This window comes from Cyrtonyx montezumae, unplaced genomic scaffold, assembly GCF_038088225.1.
Source record: "Cyrtonyx montezumae isolate F1298 unplaced genomic scaffold, pur_monq_1.0 scaffold_15, whole genome shotgun sequence".
In the NCBI taxonomy this organism is placed as follows: Eukaryota; Metazoa; Chordata; class Aves; order Galliformes; family Odontophoridae; genus Cyrtonyx; species Cyrtonyx montezumae.
Genome location: NW_027071881.1, coordinates 7659463 through 7681271, shown reverse-complemented (window position 1 = coordinate 7681271; position 21809 = coordinate 7659463). Strand labels below are relative to the sequence as shown.

At 47.3% G+C, this 21809-nt stretch overlaps 1 protein-coding gene across 1 annotated transcript; it reads right to left on the bottom strand.

Moving 5' to 3' along the window:
- Positions 1-482: 482 nt before the first annotated feature.
- On the bottom strand, positions 483-13174 carry DHX40 (DEAH-box helicase 40). The gene is made up of 17 exons (XM_065732044.1): positions 13036-13174; positions 12797-12942; positions 12006-12125; positions 10677-10907; positions 10416-10482; positions 9711-9842; positions 8863-8962; positions 8324-8410; positions 7679-7861; positions 7158-7238; positions 6406-6563; positions 4284-4398; positions 3889-3997; positions 3493-3587; positions 3090-3159; positions 2435-2663; positions 483-960 (listed from the first exon to the last, which is right to left on the bottom strand). Exons 1-17 carry the CDS (start codon positions 13172-13174, stop codon positions 821-823), a joined length of 2202 nt encoding a protein of 733 aa, XP_065588116.1. The 3' UTR covers positions 483-820.
- Between the last annotated feature and the right edge of the window lie 8635 nt (positions 13175-21809).

Here is a 21809-nt window from a genome sequence, read left to right as displayed (position 1 = left end):
GCTCCTTCGTGTGCTTTGGAAATCATTTAGACAAAAATACAGCTTACTGTAGCTTTTACATTCTGGGATTAAAGTGACAGAATTAGACAGTTAGTTACTGCTAAGGAAATCAACTTTATGATGACAAAGCATCGTGGCTCTTTTGTTCTACTAGGAAAAAAAAGCTAGCAGTTCTTTATACAGTCATTTTTCAGACCTAAATCTAAGTCATCCCTGACCAAAAACAGTATGAAAACATCTACAAAATGTGTTCTGTACAAAAACATTTCACCCCAACCACTGCTGTGCACAGTGCAGCACAATTCACAGAAGGAATCATACTGTGGGGAGAGAATGCACGTGGCAATCATCCTTTTGAATTTAGATCAAGACGATTCTATCATTAAAAGAGCACTTCCTATGTGTTTTCCTGAGCATCAGATAAAGATGGCACAGCCATAGCCATACAAGGTAACTCAGACAAAAAGTGACAATTCCACTCCTTTAAAAAACAACAAAAAAAATTAAATAAGTTTTATTAAAAGGCACTGAGCCCTTCCTAAGCCAACTAAATGCCACAGAATTGGCACCACAGTAGGTATTGTGTCTTCATCCACATTTGAAGCCACAAGATCGTTGCCTGTGACACACGGCAACAAAATTCAGCTTGGTAACTTTTCCTTGCAAGAAAGCAGAAAAGAAGATCACCTCCCTGCACCTCAGCAGTTCAACTCACCACATAGCAGCACTCTTCCATCATTCCGGACTGCCATTTTACACTGTGCAAACACAGCCAGAACAGCTGCCCTTCCCAGTACTGGGAGCAGCACAGCCATCAGTGTTAGCTCACTTCTTTCAATGGGCCACTTAAACCCTGTGCTCTTTGCTGCTTTCTCTCAAGATAGCGAGCTCTGGCATCCTGAATTGATTTATCATCATTCCTTTTCTCCAGCTTCTTGGCAGGATTGTCTTTGACTCCTTCTGTGGAGAGAAAGAGACATACAGTATTTGTGTTCAATCACAATTCTTCCTATTTGTACAATGTCCAAAAACCCAAAAGAATTTTAGATGTTTCCCATGCATCAGTCAGTCATTCAGATGACTTTCAGAGAAAACAGACAGTATGACAAAAGGGAGAAAGAATAAATAAATCATGCTTTCGATCCCATGTCAATATTTGCAGCTGGGCTCATCCTGCCCCCACAAGTACATCTTGCTTTTTATTGTAAGAATTACTGTGCATCTTTGTATTCTGTACAGGCATTTCTCCTCTAAATTCCACATCTCAAACTCAGGTTTAGGTAGAAGGACAGCAGTGGGAACAGGAAAAATGTTTAGAATAAAATGTAAGTTTCTGGAGATAGGAGAGAGAGGGAGGGTAACACACAGATAAAGCAGTGGGAAAAGTGCTCAGACATCCTTAGGAATGCATCCACTGAGCTAAGACCTTGGGAGCATTTTTTTTTTCCCCAGAAAGAAAGAAAAGCAGGAGACACTTTCAGGTTTTTTGGGTCTTTTTGTTTGCTTTAGAAAAAGCAGTAATTCAAAGCTTTTGTCAGCCCTTCAAATACCCGTTTTTACTTAAGCTGGAACACTTCTAAGGATGATCTCAAATTCACTTACAATTGCCAAGTAAAGTAAAAAAGTTAAGGGAGATAAGGAGAACTAAGGCCACCCTCAGCTCCCTGGAGGTATGATCAATAGATGAGGCTCCCCCTCTGTTTTCCAGCCATTCAAATATCCTTTCCAGCAGGATATTTTATCAACCCAATCCAATTTGTATTTTTACTGTTTAAAGTGCCTGTTCTATACAGTGACACAAGACAGAAACAGTTGCTGATCCAGCACAAGAGTCTACAGCTTTTCCATTCTAAGGAAACTGAAGAGAATCTAGATTGCAAGTGCTGTGCATTACATTAATATTTTGGAAGGGTCAGCTCCAGAGTAAAGAGGCCCTTTGAACATCTGGCTGCTCTACAAAACCTGCTGACAGAAAAATCTGAAGAATGTCAAGCAGCCAGATCAGTTAGCGTGCACCAGTTTTAATTAAATGACAATTTACTCAAATATATGGCATTAAATTTATTGTCAGAAAGAGATATTCACCAAACTGTGATGTATATATATATATAAATAGTCCTGTGGGATTCTATCCCTCAGGTCAATGTTATTTTAGCAACTCATAATTTCTATGACTGGATATCCTCTGCAAACTTAAATAGCAGATGAAATGCTTTTATTCCACTCTTGGCTAAGTTCTGCTTCAGTCAGCAACACTAAACCAAAAGAAAGAGAACACAGAAAGGACCAGTAGGCAGAACAATATATCAAACGTGTCAAGCACATGGAGATTAACAGTAGTCCAGAATGTGTTTCATGGCAGAATACCATAAACATGCTCAAGACAACTGAGAAAGCCGTGTGTGACACAGGCATAGACCAGCAATGTGCTTACCACACTGCCTCCTGAGGTCCTCCTTATGTTTCCACCTGGTTATTTCCTCTTCAGTTACTTCTTCCCGTGCCACGCTGCTCAGTTCATACGCATCAATCTGATGTAGTCTGGGCAGCAAGTCCTTGACCCACTCATAGCGGACGGGACACACCGTCCGGACATAGATTTTGGATGTCACTGTGACATCGTGGAAGATAATCCACTCAAGTCGAGTCTCCTGGTCATAGAGCTTAAAAATATAAAGATTATTTCAGAACTGATACAAATAAATTCAAAGGCACTCTCTACTACAGTATCTTGCAAGTTCAGATGCAGGAATGAGGTAGAGCTGACATTACCTTAATTTTTCAGAGAGAGAAACTGCAGCAAGACTCGTTCACAATTGCCCAGAAAATCCAAAAACAGACAGAGAGAAAGCTCAGCCTATATAGCACTCATTTCACAAACCAAACATTTATCTGATTTGAAGATGCAAGTCTCTTCCTCACTCTCAAAACGAATACTTGACTCTGGTAACACTTCATCAGTGTTTCTCCCAGACACAGTTACCACAAATCAAACCAGAGAAGAAGAGTTTACATGGACTCTTACAGAATTCACATGGATTCCTTTTACAGACCCTTTGCTACTTTATGAACAGAACTTGGCAACTTACTGTAGATGAAGGATGGATGTAGACTATGCTGCCATGCCCATCCATCGTGCAGAAGGTCCTGGCTGCAGATCTAAAAGGGTTGTGAAAAATTTTACTTACTGAACCAATGCTTTACATCTTCAAAGTGTTTTAACTTAATACCTGGAAATACTCACTAGCTTGCAAGTTCATTTAACAGATGTTTTCAAAACTACTGTTCCAAGGAGTAAGCAACTTGCCCGGGATGTAAGGAGGCTTAGAGGGCAGAGCAGATTCCTAGCCCTCTGCAGAAGATCACCTGTAGCTTCAATTGCTACTTTGCTACTTTTACCACCAGCACACTCTCGCTATTCTGTTTCAACATGCAGCTACATCTTTTAATAGCGTCTCTTTCCCTGCAAGTTTTCCAAGACTTATTACTTACCTCCTTGCTACATTAATGAAGTATCCTGCACACAGACATCTCCGTAGTATTTCAGTTCTAGAACCTTCAAACGTCTCTTTAGGGAAGTCTGGCAGCTAGATGAATAATAGCAATAACTTGAGTAAGGATTTTTGCTAGAGAAAACTTCTCCATGATCCCTCCATCCCACAGACTTCATGCTTTAGGTTTCTCACCCCACAGAAACCACGAGGAATGGAATAAACCCTCCTTCCTGCAGGCTGCCACCCCTAGATATGTTGGTTACACAAACTGCAGCAAGGATGCTCTAACAAATACTAAACACATTAGTTTCTACTGGAGTAAGACATCAGCCATCTGAACAGATCTCAAATACAAACTTGTGTAACCATGGTTTACCACCAGTGCATTTTTCACCTGTTTCAGTTTACTGGTTATTTCCCGAAGCTGTTTCTCCACACTGAAAGCAGATTTTACAGCTCTCCAATGGATCCAGTATTTGTGGCACCAAGCTGAAGGAGACTTGCTGGGAACAGAAATACTTGTATTATAAAGAAGCCCTTTGTAAAGTGAAGGGAGAAAGTTGCCTCTATTTTTTGTCAGTCGTACAAAGAAGGCAACCTTACACAGCCAGACACTTTGTTAGCTTAAATAATAGGTGTTTTGATTCAAATTACACATCTCAATAAGAAATAAATCTGCAATTACGAATGAGCACATACACTTGCATAGATGGAATATATTTTAAAACCACGAGCAGCTGGGAGTTGAAAGCAATACAAAACCAGTTGGCATGACAAATCATTTTATACCTTGTTTTGCACTGCTCAAAAATGTTTAAGAGGGTTGCAAAGTCATTGCATCCTCCCACTTGTGAGGAAAGCTCCTGGTGTTGAAGTTCTGCCTCCTTTTGCTTCTGAGGATCACCTGAGGAAATAAGTTATACCTCACTTTAACAAAGTCATCTTTATTTATCACTCCTCTTTCTCCTCCAAGTGCATTTGATGGTCTCGGAGCTCTACTCATGCTGCACTTACAGTTCTTCCCTCTCTTCTACTACAGACTAACAAGAATACAAAGATGCAATTAAATCAGCCATTAATCTCATTAGTCAGCACTACAGATGAAGACTACCAGCCAATTCAGATGCCAACATGAGAAGATGAAGGAACAGCAATCCTAAGCAAACAGCTCACAGGGATCAAGGGGCAGTTTTGCCCTGAGGCAAACACCCCAGTACAGCACCTAATCCACAACTCTCAGCTTTTGTTCTACTGCTTGAGTGCCATAGTAACAGAGGTCTTAAAAAAATAAACCTCTAAAAAACAATCCTCTATGAGTTTAGTGGGAATTCACCTTCACCAAACACTAGGAATGTACCAGATAAAAGCAACATTTCCAAAGTGTCCTTCCATGTTTTGAACACCAAATAATTCCTTCCCCAGTACAATCTATTCCCCTTGGCACAGAGTGATTGGCAAAGGTGTACTGTGTAGTGGATGTGCTACAGATGTCAGAAGTTTGTGGACACTATGAGTAATACTGACGAATGAAGTAAGGGGGCCTGTTCACATCCATATCACACACAAACAACTGTCTTCAGAATGGCAAGTCTGTGTTTGTGTCCTAATGTATGATGGAGCATAATGACCACATGTGCGTGTGCTGGCTGAACAGATAACAAGTGCATACTGGCAGATGGAGGATGGGAAAGCAAACACACATTTGTGGGACTGGGAAAGACTCCTGAAGGGACAGAACCCAAACTATCTGTACTACCAGCAGTGTCCTCAGCCACTGCACTAACGGGCACAGTTAATACACTACGGAGATAACTGGGCTTGAGCCAATGAGTGACCTGAAGGGGACAAAGGTCTCCCACAAAGACTGTGCTACATACAGCCTTTACTCACTTGGGGATGGGATGTCACGCTGGAGGATCAAGGTGAAGGGAAAAAGAGATGGGAAGGAGGACAAGGGAGACTGAGATTAACATCTGAGAGAGGTTCTAGGTCAGAATGGCAGCAAAATCACCCTTCCCACTTAGAAAAACACTGGAAATGGAGGCAGTTCCATACTGAGCTTCCCACAGTAACTTGAAAGCTTTATTCAGTTAAATAGAGTTATTGAACAAATAAACCAATCTGTAGGTAACCCTGCTCCTTAAAATGTAATTCATCAGTCCATCTGATCTATAATTACACCAACAAACACCACCAACAAAACATCTGCTTTGGTGTGCTCTTCGTCTTTTTCTTTTTTCCCCTCCTCCTGTAGCACAGCTTTCCCTCTTATGACCTCTCAGCAATCCTCCAGCTTACCCACATGTCACTGCACAGCTCACAGCTGTGGGAAAAATACAACCCAATTCCACACTACTTCAGACAGTGGCTATTCCAAAGCCTTGTTCTTAGCATGCAAAATGTCCTGCCTCCGAGAGCACAGAAAGCTGTAAGAACAGCATGGGCACCTGGATATTTGTTCTAATCCTAACATTGTTCCCTACAGATCTGGGAGACGAAGCATTGCACCGGAGGAATCTTCCCCACACTGCAATATACAGGTTATTTAAGGCATTCATTTAAGGCAAATAGCCTCCAACAGCATTGGACCGAGCATTGGAGACCAGCTTGCTCCCCAGCAGGGTATTTTTTGCCCTCAAGTAAAGGTTTGTTCTACCATTGTTCAAACTGCAGAATCAGCTCCCATTTTAAAACCTTGAGATACATCTAAGATACGAATGGCCTCAAAGTATTAGCACAGAAAACTACATATGGTAATACACCCCAGAAAGCCCTCAAACAAACACAAAGGATCTGTAGAAAAGGTCTCCAAGTGAAGCAGTGTGTGCTGTCTAGCCACTGTCTGAGAAGTCCCTGTCCAAGCAGAATTTCCCACCCACCCAAAGCTGCTTTGAGGTAAGGGGCTTCCTACCTGGACGAATGAAGACATTTTCCACAGACAACATGGCTGCAATGGGAAGCAGCATATCTTCACAATCAAGAGAAGCAGCTTTTATGACAGCACAGGACAGGTTGGGAGGGAGGGGAAACTGCACCAGGAATTCACCCAGCCTCGTCACGTGGCCTCTCCTTATCCCAGGAAAAAGATCCAAACACCAGATTCAACAGAAGAAGGTTTAAATGTAAATCAGAACATGCACGTACAATGTCAGCCACCATATATGGATAAAAAGCAGGAAAGACAAAAAGTTTCACCTTCCTTCAGATTGTCTATGCCTAACCCATGGCAGGCCAAGCTGCCTTCTGAAGTGTAGCAGATGCTTAAGATGTTTTTTATTTATTTGCAAGAAGAATTCCTGGAAGCTAAGGATAAGATCTCCCTTCCTGTCTTGAGTTCTTGGATGGGCCTCATAGCCACTGCCTCAGTATCTTTGTCACACCACTCTGGGATCAGGAACTACTCATAAGGAGTTGAAGTTATTCGTATGTGGTTACTCAGGAACTCTAGGGCAATGCAAAGAGATTCATCTCTCTCAACTTCTAAGCCATGCTCTAACCCTAATTTTACAATGAGTGTTTTAAAAATCCAGTAGCTAACTTCCTGGTGAAATGAGGAAACAATCTATTGATGGGGAAGTCCTTTAGCCCACACGAATAAGTCATTAACAATAATTGAACAATTAAATTTCAATTCATGTAGTTGCCACACCCTTTCAGTTTTACCTGTCAATAGCATCACACTGGTAAAGTTGTTTGAGAGCTTCTAAAATATGCCTTTCTTCAGGACGGTCCAAATAGGGAAATCTACAGTAAAAGAAATAAAGTAAAAATCTTACTGTTCAGATTCACAGTTAAGCTTTGTTACTTTTCACATTTATTAAAATACTTTCGTAACCTTCCAGTAGAAACAACTGACCACAGTGTGCATAAGCAGTCTCAGTGTATGAGTGTGACACAACACAGAGCCTCACTGTGAAGAATTACAATAAAAGAACACAGGGAACACTGATGATTTCAGAGATAAAGAGGCAGTTTTGGCAGACGAACAATGAACCTGGGCTCAGGATCCAACCTGTCATTAAAGACTGAGAGGAACAGAAAAGCTGACAAGCTGATTGTACTGCACCATCACATTTGGCCAGGGATCTAATCCCGGCTCCTGCCAGCAGGCCACTGGTGCCTGTGCTGCCTTGCCTCTGAGACTCAGGAAGAAAACGATAATCCCTCTTCCTCACAGGGGTTACCTTATGACATCATGCACAGAAAGGCACTTCAAGGTCAGGATGACAGATGTCAGACTGGTTCTCTTGATCTCGGGAACTGTGTGATCAGGCATGCACTGCTCCCAGAATTCTGTGCTGTACAGCCTGTAGCTCTTCCCAGATGACGTCCTGCCAGCTCGGCCAGCTCGCTGCATTGCTTCACTCCTGCCAAAACAGAAAGGCAGGGAGGGAAAAATGATAAAAACTAGAAAATGAAACCACTCACCAACAAACAAAAAAACACCTCGAGCCATTCTGGTGTTATGCAAAACAGCACCCGTGATTATGACAGGCAACAGCAATTCCTGTGCTTTTAAATGGAAGACATAATACAAAGTGCAGCAACTGAGAAAGCCAGCTATACAAGAAACAGCAGAACAAAGAAGAATTATGCAAAGGAAGATTAATTTTTACTTCTTTTCATATATCTTTTTAAACTTCTCTGAAACAAAGTGCTATATTCTGCAAACATAAGACTGTTCAGGAGACAGACAACGCATTCTCAACTCCTTAATGTCTGTGTCTGTAAGAAATGACATCCCCTGAACCACTTCCTAAGCCCCAAATGAAACGGCTTTAAATTACAAAGCCCAGAAACACCATGCAAATTACCTTTTTCAAACTTACTTTGAAATGGGAACCACTTCCAGTATGTCCAAGCCAACTCGAGGGTTATGATTCAACTGCTTCACAAATCCACTATCTACAACATACCTGGAAAAGATTCATCATTTGTCAGAGAAGAAAAACAACAGAGGTCTCAACAGACAGACCTGCAGCTGCCACACACATACAATCACAGCCAGAACACATTTCTGCTACAATTGCTGCAAAAAGGGAGTTGCAATGTGCTGGATAGCTACAGCCCTGCAATGCTTCAGTCTACAGGATGTTACAGATAATACCTCCCCACACCCAACAAGATTATGCTGATTTAATGGAGCTGAAATTCAATTTCAAACTAGGTTCCAACAATATTAGTCATCTGAAAGACTACCCAATAGCATCAATGGTTTTTTTTAATCCACCACACACACACAAAGGCAGCAGGTAATTACTGGTCAGGTACAGAAGCAGAAGGAATTCAAATGAGTTTTTCCAAATCTAGTAAAGCTTTCTGAATTATTCCCTCTGTTACACCTTTTGAGAGGGACAGGAAACAATACCTGACGCCTTCAATGGTGAGAGATGTTGCAGCAATGTTTGTGGATACCACACATTTTCTGATTCCCTTGGGAGCTGGCAAAAATATTCTCTTCTGTTGATCTAAAATGATAAGCAGTTGGTGAAGCAGTGCTCTGACATCAAGTCACATCTCTGACACTATACAAACTTAATCAGATGTTTAATCAGAAATTCATTTCAATGAAATTTGAAAAGAAAACACAAGATTTTAGCATACTTTAGGAACCAGAGAGGGCATTTAAACCCTGCACTCAAGATCATCCAAAAATACAACAGTTGTGTTTGACAAAGGGTAAAGTGCTTTGTTTTTTACTCTTCAAAATTATCTGTCGTGTTGCCACCAAATACAACAGAATGATTCATGCTGATAACCTATGCTTTCCATGCTGGGTAACTCTGTGTTCTTTCAATCTTCTGCTACAGGTCTACCTTCATCTTTGACAAAATACTTCCAGTGTCTTTCCTAAATAAAATGAAATGTGAGGAACTAAATAAGACACCTGAGCTTTCAGTGTTGAAATAAATAATTCTAAGCTGGAAGCCCTGATACTATATGAAGTCAATCCTGCCATTTCCACCATTTCCAGCAGAAAGGAATTATGGCTGGAGCCTACTGTGCCAGTTCAGAGAACACTCAAGTTGGTTTAGCTTGTCAACAGGACAGAAACAAAAACCAACAAACAAAATCAAAGGGTGCTAAAACAAACCGATTAATGAATGCCCATTTTTCCAATCACAATGAAAACTGTTGGGTAGGATGCTGTTTGTAATAACTCCTGCAGGTAACACTTCCAAGAATTAAGTTCCACATAGTATCACACGCTCTCACCTGTTGACATTGACCCATACAAAGGTAAGATAAGCAGTCCCTCAATAGATCGATCGTGTACTTCGTACCGGTAATCGATAGACTCTGCTTTCTTGAAAAGGAGATCACAAGCTTTTTCTATCTCCATCTGACCTAAAAAACATACAAGAGCACTTAAGTGGCCTATTTAACTACAACATTGCCTTCCTCAGTTGCAATGCTTCTGCAAGAGTGACTGACTTACAGTCATCCACCCCACTGCAAGAAGGAAGCAGTACTACGAGCTGCTAGGTGTGACACTCCAGTCTTTCCACAGTGCCTCTTACTGAGGATTTTCCTTAAAAGATGAATGTCTGGTGTGTGCCTGGTCCATATGCTGATGTGGGTTTTTGGAGATACAGAATTAGTACCTTCATGAAGTAGTATCAAAGCAAAACCATACAAATAAAGAGCAAATCTGGCACAACACAAATGCAGAGTAGCTCTAAACATGTAAAAGATGTACCAATCTTGTAAATATTTTTCATGTCTCATCAGGCTGGGTACACCAACATATGCTCTAAGAACTATCAATTGAAAGGGCTGACTGTCAATCTGCAACTTCCTTTTCTCTGTTTACTGCCCTGAGACTGAGACTTCTAAAGTAATTGGAGAGCTGTGCTGTTTTTGCTGATAACACAATACTTTGCCTCACAGGACCATCAGTTGTTGAAATAACAGTCTTACCTGTCAGAAAAACCAAGATGTCACCTTCTGGTTCATTTAAGTGGATATCCAGTGTCACTTTTACAGCCTGAAACAAGCCACAAACAAGCCAACATCAGCTGGGAACACTCTTTCAAGAACCTCACAATGCTAATTGTTCCCCACACTAGGGGAAGATGCTAAGAACACAGAATCCAACAGATGACTCTCGTGCTCTTACACTGATGATAATCATACTAAGAGCAGAGAAATGACACAGAAATCAAGCAAAACAGGCCAAACCTCTGTAACATATGCAGAGCTTCCAGTGTCCCGTGGGCTGAGCAGGTTGCAGAATATCTCCTTTACTGGGTAACTTCTTCCTGGAATATGGAGCACTGAGCAATGCCCAAAGAACTCTGAGAGCTTATCCACCTCCAGGGTGGCTGACATCACCACCACTTTCATTTCTGTCTTCCTCCCTGGTGGCTTGTTCTGTAGAAACAGTTTCTTCAGTAAGCCAAATAAAATATCCTAACAGGAAACAGAAACAATTCATATTAGTTCCTCAGTCCTGCTAGAAGCACTTGATGAAATAAGCTTTCTAGAATGTAATGTTTCATCAGCTCCTCTCACAGCCTATAAATAGAATTCTCTGCGTTTCATTGTTATAGTCACATGGTAAAGTCAATTGTAAGCAATATCTCAGATCAATTAAAAAAAAAAAAAAGTCATCTTCTTCACCCAGTATGCTACCTGAGTGTGCACCCTCCTTTGTTCTACTACTTCTTGTTATAACTTCAGTAAATCTTACTGCACACCACAGTGGATTAAAAATCTGCTCCTTTTGGTTAGTTACAGGTGATGGTGCAGCAACTTCTTACATCACTCTTGCTCATTTACTTGCAACACCTTCAGACAGCTGAGGACAGAGCTTGGATTCAGAAAGCACTTTGCATTTTCCCAGCCTGAGTAGTGGGTTGCTCACTTCCTTCCATTCTCGTGGCTCCTTAGGACTCTGCAGGCATAGATTCCCTGCTGCAAGTCCTTTGGCTTCCCCGTGTTCTCTCTCTCCCACCCAATATCTGTGACTCACAAAACAGTCTCTTGAGACCTGGGTCACTTGAATCCCACATTGCTTGTCCCAAAAGGGTCAGAGTGACATTTTTGTACTTAGGCCAGTCTAGATACTTCCATAAGCCAAATACCATAATCTCAATGCACAGTCACATACACACCCTATAAGACGTTAGGCCTTGCAAGATGTTTCATGGCCTTTCCTGCTACTGTGTGGGCTTTGTTGTTTCTGAAAGTATTGTGGAGTTAGCATTAACCTCAAAACCCTGAGCATTTTGAGCAACTGCAAAACGACAGCCAAGCTATAATTGCTGTCAAATTGAACAGCCACAACAATTCCAACTGGATTACAGGCGGCACCTTATTTTCAGGATACAGAGCATGTAATAAGCCAAGCAATGATCCTACGGTCTTAGGACAAGAAAAGGGTAAAGTACTTCTGTGGGAACAGACCAGAAGGAAAGAGTAGCACACCTTCATTATTTTCACCAATGAGTTCCAAGTTCCCCCTGATCAATAAGGAACAAAGCTGGCATTGAAGAAGGCAACACTCACAGTGCTGAGGCTCCGCTCATGGGCTTCGTCCAAAATGATGATGCTGTACTTGCTGAGGACAGGGTCTGCCAGAATATGCCTCAATAAGCAGCCATCGGTCATGTACTTGATGGCGGTGTCCTGAAAAGTTTAATAAGACATTCAGCTGTTGTGCTGGATATTTACAGCTATATAGATCAGGTATTCACTCAGCACACACGCTGAGATTGCTGCACACATGCTCAGGCACATTACTGCTCGTGCTTGGCAACGTTTCAGTTGCACTGTGTTGAAAACCTTCATAAAAAGGAGTTACAGGTTACCTCATAGAACAGGGCTGCTCCAAAAGTCATGCCTCCTGTTTGATTACGCTGGCCCAAAATACTGGCGGAGTGACAGCAGTACCTGAACCTTTCCACCATTATTCCATTACATTTTATTGCTGTACAACAGAGGGCAGCCTGACAGAACGGCACCTGACACGGGAGTGTGTGACTGCACCCACCGCCATCTGTGGTGCACTCTGAGCACAGCGAGGGGAGCACCTGAGGAGTTGTGACAGCGGGTCACCTCCGCTGGTGCAGATTTGTACGAGCGCATCACACAGGCACCCTCCCATCGCTGGCAACAACGCACAGCTAACGGCGTCGACCACAGCGTTCCGCAGCTGAGCATTTCCTCTATCAAACAGCACCGCCGCGCCCTTCGCATCCGCTGTGGCTTCCGCCTAAACAAACAGGAGGCGTTACTTTCGGAGCACGCCCCGCCTAGAACACCTCGGGCACCGCCGCTCCCGCCCCGCGGGGCCGTACCTCAGCGCTGCAGTCGTCGAAGCGGACCTGGTACCCGACCACGCTGCCCAGAGCGCAGCCCATCTCCTCGGCCACGCGCTGCGCCACAGAGATGGTGGCGACGCGGCGCGGTTGGGTCACCCCGATGGCGCCGTGCGCGGCGAGGCCTGAGGGGACAACGGGGACAACGGTCAGGGCGGACGGACACACGGAGCCGCGTCCCTCACGGAGGGCAGGCCGCAGCGCGCGGGGCTCCTCACCTGCTTCATAGAGGTACTTGGGCAGCTGCGTGCTCTTCCCGCTGCCCGTCTCGCCGGTGACGATGAGGAAGGGCCGCTCGCTGACGGCTCGCACCAGGGCCCGCCGGTGGCGGCGGATGGGCAGCGCACCGCCCTCCATGGCGGGGGGGGAGGGCCGCGCCTCAGGGACCCCCGCGCCGCGCCGTCACGTGAGCCCCGCCCCTCCGCTTACGTCACGCCACGCGGAAGCGGCGCCGAAGACGCGCCGACCTCCGGCTTAAACCACGCCCTTGACGCATAACCCACGCCCTCTCTGGTTCAAGCCACGCCCTCCCAGAGGGCCCGCCCCCGATAGAGCCACGTGACTTCTTACCGCGGCCCCGTCCAGCGGTACACCCCCGTTACGAGCCCCGAACCCCCTCAAATCTGCCACATTTTCCCCTCTAGGTTTTCTCCCCCCACCCGCAACCGCGGGGGGAGGTGAGCAGCGCTTGTAAAGCTCTCCTGAGCCGCGCTGTGACATCAAGGCGCCCGCAGCTCTTCCTCCTCCGGGCACAGCGCGGTGGATGACGGCACACGGAGCCGCAGCGGTCCGGCCGTGCACCCGGCTCTGCTGCCAGCACGGCCTGAAGGTGGCACGCCGTGTTGGGATAAATCTGTTCCGGACTGAGGCAGTCACGTAGCAATGACCTGAAGCGACCTCAGTGCAAGCTCTGCGAGCCCTGGCAGCCAGCAGCCCGGCACTGAGGTTGCTGTAACCAACCTGCAGCCCCCAAGGAAGATGTGCACAGTGCCGATGGGGGCGTGGGTACGTCCCTGCATGAAGGTGAACTGTATTCATTGAGTCACTAACGCTGTGTTGCCTTTAGTAGCTCACTCACCCTGCTGATGCTGCTCACTGCCTTATGATTTCCTGCTGGATGCTCAGAGCCCCCCCACTATGATTACAGGTGGGCTTTTAGTGATAAATTTCTCATGGGTATGCATTTCTGCACGAATATCTGTGTGCAGTCCCCTTGGATCTCTATCAGCTGTTTCTGGCACACACCAGGGAATGAAAGGTTTTTCAATTTTCTTTTTGGTCCTCCCAGGCTGGGAATAGCAGGTTTGGGTCTAATCAGCCTCTCGGCAGTCCTGAACTTTGCCCTCTTGCATTCATTTAAGGATTTCCCTCAGTCTAATAAACATTAATGAACCACACTCTACAGTTCCCTTGTGATGTTATCTCAGTTTCACAGATGGGGAAAACAGAAACAAATTAAGGGGGCTGAGTGCACCACAAATCAAAGGCAGAGCTGGGAGAGGAACCCAGTAATCCCAGCACAATGCCCTGCCCTAATAACTGTACAAATGCATCTCTACCCGCACAGCTGCTCTGCCAGCCACGGTGCTATGTAGGGAAACTCAGTGTCATTCAGGCTACAAAAGAAGAATGGAATTGCTCCTGTCCTAAGGATGAGCTTAACACAGAACTGCAAATCACACATAGAGGCCATAGAGGGCTGCAGCTCTGCCAGCTTCCTGTGCTCGTTTACTCCTGAGGATGTATTTTTTCTTTCCTGAACAGAGGATATCTTTTCTCTTCTGAAGAGTTACAGTGGGATATGGGAAATATTCAAACCTCCTGTTGTACACAACAGGTTTGTTGCTCTTCACAGAAGAAAGGCCCAAGTTCCTGCTCTGGACAGAGCAGTCTGTTCCACGATGAACGTGGCATCCCTTGATGCCCGTGAAGGAAAGCACAGCTATTAATTACACTGAGCAAGCGAAGATAGATAATTGCTTTGTGTCTGGAATCTCAAAGTGGGGCTGCTTTCTAGAAGAAAGATCCCAGAGCTTTAATTCCAGATCCGAGCAGCAGCACAGCCCAAAGCACCCTGTGAGCCACACTCCTGCCTGCCAACCAGCAGCTCCAGCAGATGGATTTCTGCAGCACTGGCTCTGATTCCTTATCAGGGAATTGTTATTAAAAAAGAGGACGAGCAGTGCAGAAAGAAGGCATCCCCCTTGTTGTATCTAAGCACAGAGTGGGCAGTGGGATCAGGGCTCAGCTGTCAGCACTGCCATGCAGGGCTCTGTGTGGCCGTCCACCCTCACACACAGCAGACAGGTGAGGGGTGGAAAGTTGGAAACGATCCTGCAGTGCACATACGTACTGCTGCCCTGAGACGTGGACCAACGTGGTTTAAGGAAGAGGCACTGAAAGGAGGGAACAAACCCCAACCCCCACCCCTGTGTAATTGTGGACCTTAAACTGCAGTCCTTCATGAATGTTGATGGACAGTCCGTTTTCTCTCCATGTTGGGCTGGAGGCTGCTACAGCCCCAGCCCTTGGACGCTGTGCAGCTCTTGGTCCCTCAGCAGCATGCTGTCCCCAGGCACTGCCCCCGAGCAGCAATGGAGCTCAGCAACACCGAAGTGCTTCAGCATGAGATGCTCCCACTCTGTGCCCCCACGACAAAAGCAGCTGGGTGTGAGCTGAGGGTCAGCTGCACACCAGCACGGAAAGGTGCTGGGCAGCCGTATTCCAAATGGCATTTCCACGTGGAAACCAGGCAGGACCAGGAGATCCTCTGGCCTGACCTTCTGCAGAATGCAACCTGAGCCTGTGTGATCTCACCACTAAATTTAGTAGTTTGTTCAGCTGAAGTGATGCTTCCGAAGGGAAGGCAGTGGGATGAGCAGCCACGCTGCGCTTCCCATTAACGGCCACGGCTACAGCAAGCATTGTGCTTCCATGCGCTGCAGAGGAAGGGCTATCGCACAACCCTCAGCTATCATGCTCCACAAATAAGGGAACTTTGATCCATCAGTGCATGCTAAGGGCCTTTCTGGCCCTGACTACAAACACTCCCAGTTGCTGCTGATTTCACATCGTTTGCAGAACCAGCGGTAACGGTCCGAGTCGCACAGAGCAGATGTGTTTTAATGATTCCAGCCCTGGGGATAACTTATGCCATACAAAGAAAGGAATCAGACTTAAAACCTCATTTGACTCAAAGAACCTTTGAGAACCTGACCTTACTGGAAGCATGGGGCCCGAGCCAGGCCTGCCAACCTCACCTGTTTCTTATTGCTACAATGGACAAGCCAAAACGTATGATGCAGATTAGAAAAAGAAGTGAGGAACTGTAAGGGTCCCAGTGGTTCTCACCCATCTATCTTCAGATGAAACAAAGTTTTGGTGCTTCCCCAGATGCTGAGTGAAGCCCTGAATTCTGTAAGTGATGCTGCATTTACAGAAGTGCAATTATGCGTTGTCTGCCTTTGTTTGGAGAAGAATCCTCATCCCTCCTCACTAATGGCTTCCTCTGATCTCAGCCGAAGTGGAGGATTTCCTGAGCGTGCTGAAAACATGACTCACTCTGCCGTTATAGCTCAGCTCAGTGACCTCAGCAGCAGAACGGTGCGTGTGGCTGTGTCTGAAATGGATGCACCAGCGACAGCTGATGCTGCGCACTCTGCATGGCACATACGTAGCAGCTAAGGGAGGTTTGGAGCTGCTCTGTAGATGATCTGGGTAAGAATCCCAGCAGCCAGTACAGCCGAGCTGTGAATGCAGGTGTCTCACTCAGATACCACCCCCAGAGTGGGAGCAAACCCTGGGCAGGTGGCTTTGCTGGTGATCATTTGAAACCTGTCTTATTTTCCACGCCGTTCCCCTGCATTTTGAGATGCCCAACTGAGATGCTGCAGCAGATACACTGCAGCAAGCTGGGTCAGAGCAGCAGAACAAAGAATCTCTGCTTGCTGCTGCCCCTCCTCGCAGCAGCTCAGGGCACTGCGTGCTGTGCATTTCAGATTGCTGCCGAGTGCTGGGGGATGCGATCGCAGCCTGCTCAGGGGCCAAGAAAATTACTGCCCTATTCTCCCCTTCCTTCAACAGCTGCCACACACCCATGGTTCGGGGGATTTTACAGCACGAGCACTTCTCACATCGATTACTGGCAGCTGTTTCCAGCACGTGCCTTAGCTGGGACACAGTGTCAGTAGGCAGCTGCCTCCGTCCTGCAGCCTCAGCCGCGTGGATCTGCCATCGCTTCCCATCCCGACCCTCACTGCTCCTGAAAAAGCACAGCACATCGCATCTGAGCGCCTGAAATTTCATCCCTCTGTAACAATCCTCACACGAAAAGCCCACCAGACACGTCTGCTCCCTGTGTGAATAACTGACTAGAGACACTGATTTTTCCCTAATTAATTCTTTCTGCCTCAAAATATGTTTCTCTCTGCCCACCGTGAGAGGATCCTCTCACCCTGTCTGACAGAGCTGCAATTTACTGTTCCATTAACATTTTGCGATGGGCTGTGAGCTGAATTCTACCTTTGCCAAGGCAGGAAGGAGCATCCCAAACCACAGCCGGCACCACGGGACCGGGCACAGTGTGTGGGCTGGGAAGTGTCCTGAGAAAAGCAATGGGAGTGAGCAGGAGCCTGAAAATGTGACCTGCACTGAGAGTGCAGGAGGACACGCTGTGTAGGGACATGGAAACCACCTTGGAGTATGTCATAACGTGCAAAAGAAGGGGAAAAGATGCACAGAAGTCAAACCAACCCAAACAAACGTCTGGCCTGGTCGGGGCACGCAGCACTGCTGGCTCTGTGGAGATGCCATGCACCTCCTGCAGCAGCTAGCTCCAGCCCCATCCCAATTAACCACCTCCTAATGACTTCCAGAAGCAGAAGGATTTCCTTAATTATACCACCACGTGTTAGACTGTAATCAAGAAATCAATTTCTCAGTGCCACCCGGAGCGGGGCCCGTGCTCAGGAGCACAATCACCTCCAAAAAGATCCCGGGTCTGCAAGGATGCAGCAGCACGGGTACAGGGGCTCAAAGAAAGGGCTCTCCTCTCTAGGTGAGGGAAGGAGGGATGCAACACAGCAGAAGGAATTCAGCAAGAGCATGGTGCTAACGTGCAGCGGAAGGGAGGGAGATGATTGCCCGGGGCTGGGGAGCACGAGAACTTGAAGCACTTGCAAGAGGCTAAAAATAAAAAGCGGCTGCTAAAAATAATGAGCGATCAGGACAAAAAAACACTAAGCCCCAGAGATCTCCCTGAACTCCAAGGATTAATTTTAATTTCCCTCTAATCTGCACAGAAATAGTGACGTGGCTGCAGGGGCTCAGCCCACAGGAGGGCTCGCGCGGCCCCGCACGTCCCCAGCACTGTGCCTGCTCCAATGCCCTGGAAGAGAAAATGAGGGATTGGAGTGAGCTGCTCAGCCTGCAGGCTTCCAGAGTCCAAGAATATATACATCCTGAACACAGGCTTCACAGTGCGGAGCACAGCTGAATGCGAGTGGGGCTGAATTTGCCCACAGTGTTTGACGAAGTGCTGGGCACTGAGCTGCAGGATGCTGCTTCCCAGCAAAGAGGGAAGGCTGGTTCTGTGCAGGGTGTAAATGTGAGGGCAACAGCAGCACGGTGCCCACGTGTGTGGCTACAGGAGATGGTTGGGCACCACTGGGCAGAGGCATCGCTCCCACCTCACCAACTGCATTCGGACAAACGCAAATCCATGCATGTAGGATTTGCATGCAGAGCTCACCCCCCCAGGGCTTTGATGGCACTGGGGCTGTTTGCACAGCCCGAGCTCAGCAGTGCTTTGTGCTGAGGGCCCCCAGAGCTGGGGCTGTACAAAGCCCTCTCTGCAGTCATGATTGGGGGGGCAGAACTGAAAAACCCATTCTAAGCCGCCCCATCCAAGCTTGCTCTGAATGTGTTTTCAATTTCAGAGTGCCCAGAGAGGCAAGTAAATATTTTTCTGGAAGGGAAATGACACTGTGTTTACCCCACACGCCGTGTGCTGAGTGCTGCCCGGTGTTTACGCAGCTGGAGCAGCAGTGCTGGCAGCAGGAGTGCCATGCAGGAAAGGATGCAGCACTTACACCTACAGGAAGTGCTGTGGTTTTCCAGCTGCAATGCACAAACCGTGCTGCCTGGGGTGGCCCAGAGGATGCTGTTACACTGCACTTCTGTGGCCGCTTGGAGAGGGTGAGATGGAGCAAATGATTTAAAAGGTTTAAAGCAGACTGGCCCAGACCTGCAGACTGCTCGTGCAGGGCACACACCCCACAGAACTCAGTTACAGAACCCTGAAAGCAGTGACCAAAGTCTGAATGTTTTGCTTGGACACACACGGGGCTGACACGCTCAGCGCCAGCACCACCGGGGCCCCTTTGGGAACCACAGTGCTGCAGTGGCCACGTGCTGCCCACTCACTGACCCTGCAGCCCCAGTTCCCCCAGCACAGCCACAGACACCAACGGGACGAGCTCCCACCGTCGAGCCCTTAATCAGCTTTCACCTGGGATTAGCTCAAACGTTTCCAGACTCGAGTTTCAAACAGCTTTTCCTGCTCACTGGCAGCTAATCCAAACCGAACGCTCCCCTCCATCGGCCTCGCCAGCAATGTTTGTTTCCCCAGGTTTGAACCTTGCCCGGTCCCTGGACTTTTCTGATTGCAATGTAGGTTCATGGGGTGCCCAGGGCGGGCAGCAGTGGGGCCAGGACTGGGCACAGAGAGCACAGCAGCCCAGCACAGGTTGTGCACCACAGGGCTGGGGATGTTGGTGCCCGTGTGTGCCTGAAGCCCCTGGCTTTAGGATACCAGGCAGCACGGGATGGGACGTGCGAGCGGTCACAAGTGCCAGGCGTGACGTGGCTGTGACTAAAGAGGTGGCACTGCCCTGCTAATAGCCCCAGTGCCTGCAGCAGCAGGAGCTCTGTGGTCTGGGAGCTCACCCCCACCGGGCATTGGTGCTCGAGGTTGGCTTCACCTTCACACCTCGTCTGGTAGAGAAAGCCCAGCAGTGATTGATGCTGAGCTAATGAGGTGTGCGTTACAGCCGCAGGGAACTCATGCATGGAGCACCCCGTGTCCAGCCCTGCAGGATGAGGGCACAGCCAGGTCCCCCCCATCACAGCCCCTGGGGCACCCAGACCTCAGCTCCTGTCCTGAAACCTCCACAAAAATAACACTGTTCTGGGACAACCCTGATCCGAGCGGAAAAAACCACCAGCCCAAGCCTGAAGAGGAAGCAGAGCTATATAAAAGCACGCTCCTATACTTCTGTTATTTCTGTAAAGCGTCCAAAACGTTGCACAAACCTCCTTTATGTTTCCATGAGGTGAGGCTGAGCCCCTGGGGAAGAACTGCATTTTTTTTTTCCAAGCTCTCACTGCACCTACGCCGAAGTTTCCATACACGGAGAACAAGGTGAGGGGCAGCTCCTGCCCGGGGCTGGGAGGTCTCCCCATGGGGTTTTTGTGCAGAAATCACGGGGATTTCATGCAAAATTTCAGAGGGAGCAAAGCTCAAAGCTGCCTCTGATGCACAGTGAGTGCAGGCAGAGATGGCAGGGGAAGGACACACAGCATTGCCTGCGTCCCTAACCGAACCGGGACGGGGACGTTCCGGTCACCCAGCAGCACAGCTCCGGCTGCCCCGGGGTGTCCGATTGCTCTTGCCCCGGGATGAAAGGCCACAGCACTGAGGTATTTATAGCTCCGTGATTGTCTTCTCCAGAAATCATTGTGGCTGTGACAGGGGCTGCCTGCGCTGAGCCGTGCTCCCGTTATAGCCGTCCTCCGGCCACGTAGAAAGGTCACGGCCGCCCCGGGATTTCGGCCTCGTTCTGCCCAGCCACGTGTGCACCCACAGGGCAGTGGGGCAAGGTGAGCTCTCTCTTAATGGAGGAAACACTCGTCTTGACCAGGATGGAGAAACCACACTCGTGCCCACTTCCACGACGAGCCCGGAGGCACGGCCTCATATTTTGGAAACACTGTCCTCCTTGGGACCACATCTGCTTGCGGGTGGTGCTGCCCTTGGGGCACTGACCCCACCAGCTCCCCCAGCTTACCTGGCCAGCTCTGGAGTCACAGTGAGCAGCAGCCACAGGATCAGGGCAGGATGAAGAGGGACACCTGAAATAAAGTGCTGCTCCCAACCTGACGGGGGCTTCTCTCCAGGCCTTCAGAGAGGAGGGCAGCGAGGATCAGGACCCGGGGATAACAGATTGGAGAGCACCAGCACCTGCAAGAGATGGCTCAGAAAGGTGTTATGGCATAAGCATGGCAGAGCAGCTCCCACCCCAGGCATGTGGACTGCTCCACAGCCTCACCCTGTGCTCCCCCTGCTCCCCAGGCAGCAGGATCCTGCTCCATGTGCACAGCCTCCAGGTGCTGAAGGGCTTTTGGTGCCCAGCAAGGAGCATGGTCAGCCTATTCCTGAGCTCAGTGCACCATGTGCTCCAGAACCAACTGCTGCTGCCCTCAGCCTTGAAGAATGTGCACACAGTATACGGAGCAACACGAAAGAACAGCTTTAGTACTTGAAAATTTTATTTTCTCAAATGAGCACCAACACATATTGTAAATATGACAAACAATACGCCTCCCTCTAATACTGAAGAACTATATACAATGTACAAATACATGAAAAGGTGAAAACCAATTACTTGAAAACAAACAATTGCATTTATTACCGAAGCAAACGACCTGAAAGAATACGCCAAAAATAAAATTAAAATAAGACCAAAGAAATAAAAGTATACACAATTTGTAAACACGAGAGCATCAATAGACAGGCTGGTATTGGAAACATCGTCCTTTAGTTTTGTCAGTGGGGAAAGCATTCCCATTTCCTTACAAGAACAAAACAAAGGATAAATACAGTTCATAGCTACGAGAACAGCTTCTTTGTGATTGTACCACACACAATGCCATTCTGCTTGCATTAAATACATGGATTTCTTTTTCGAATTCACTATCATTTCTTTTCCCCCCC

What these genes read in the sequence shown, in the direction of transcription:
- DHX40 (XM_065732044.1), bottom strand. Translation starts at nt 13,174, where the DNA reads ATGGAGGGCGGTGCGCTGCCCATCCGCCGCCACCGGCGGGCCCTGGTG. An exon ending in CATCTTGGTTTTTCTGACAG is followed by an intron (nt 9,843 to 10,415) that starts GTAAGACTGTTA and finishes TATGTTTTTTAG; the next exon opens with GTCAGATGGAGATAGAAAAA. An exon ending in ACATCCATCCTTCATCTACA is followed by an intron (nt 2,664 to 3,089) that starts GTAAGTTGCCAA and finishes TATATTTTTAAG; the next exon opens with CTCTATGACCAGGAGACTCG.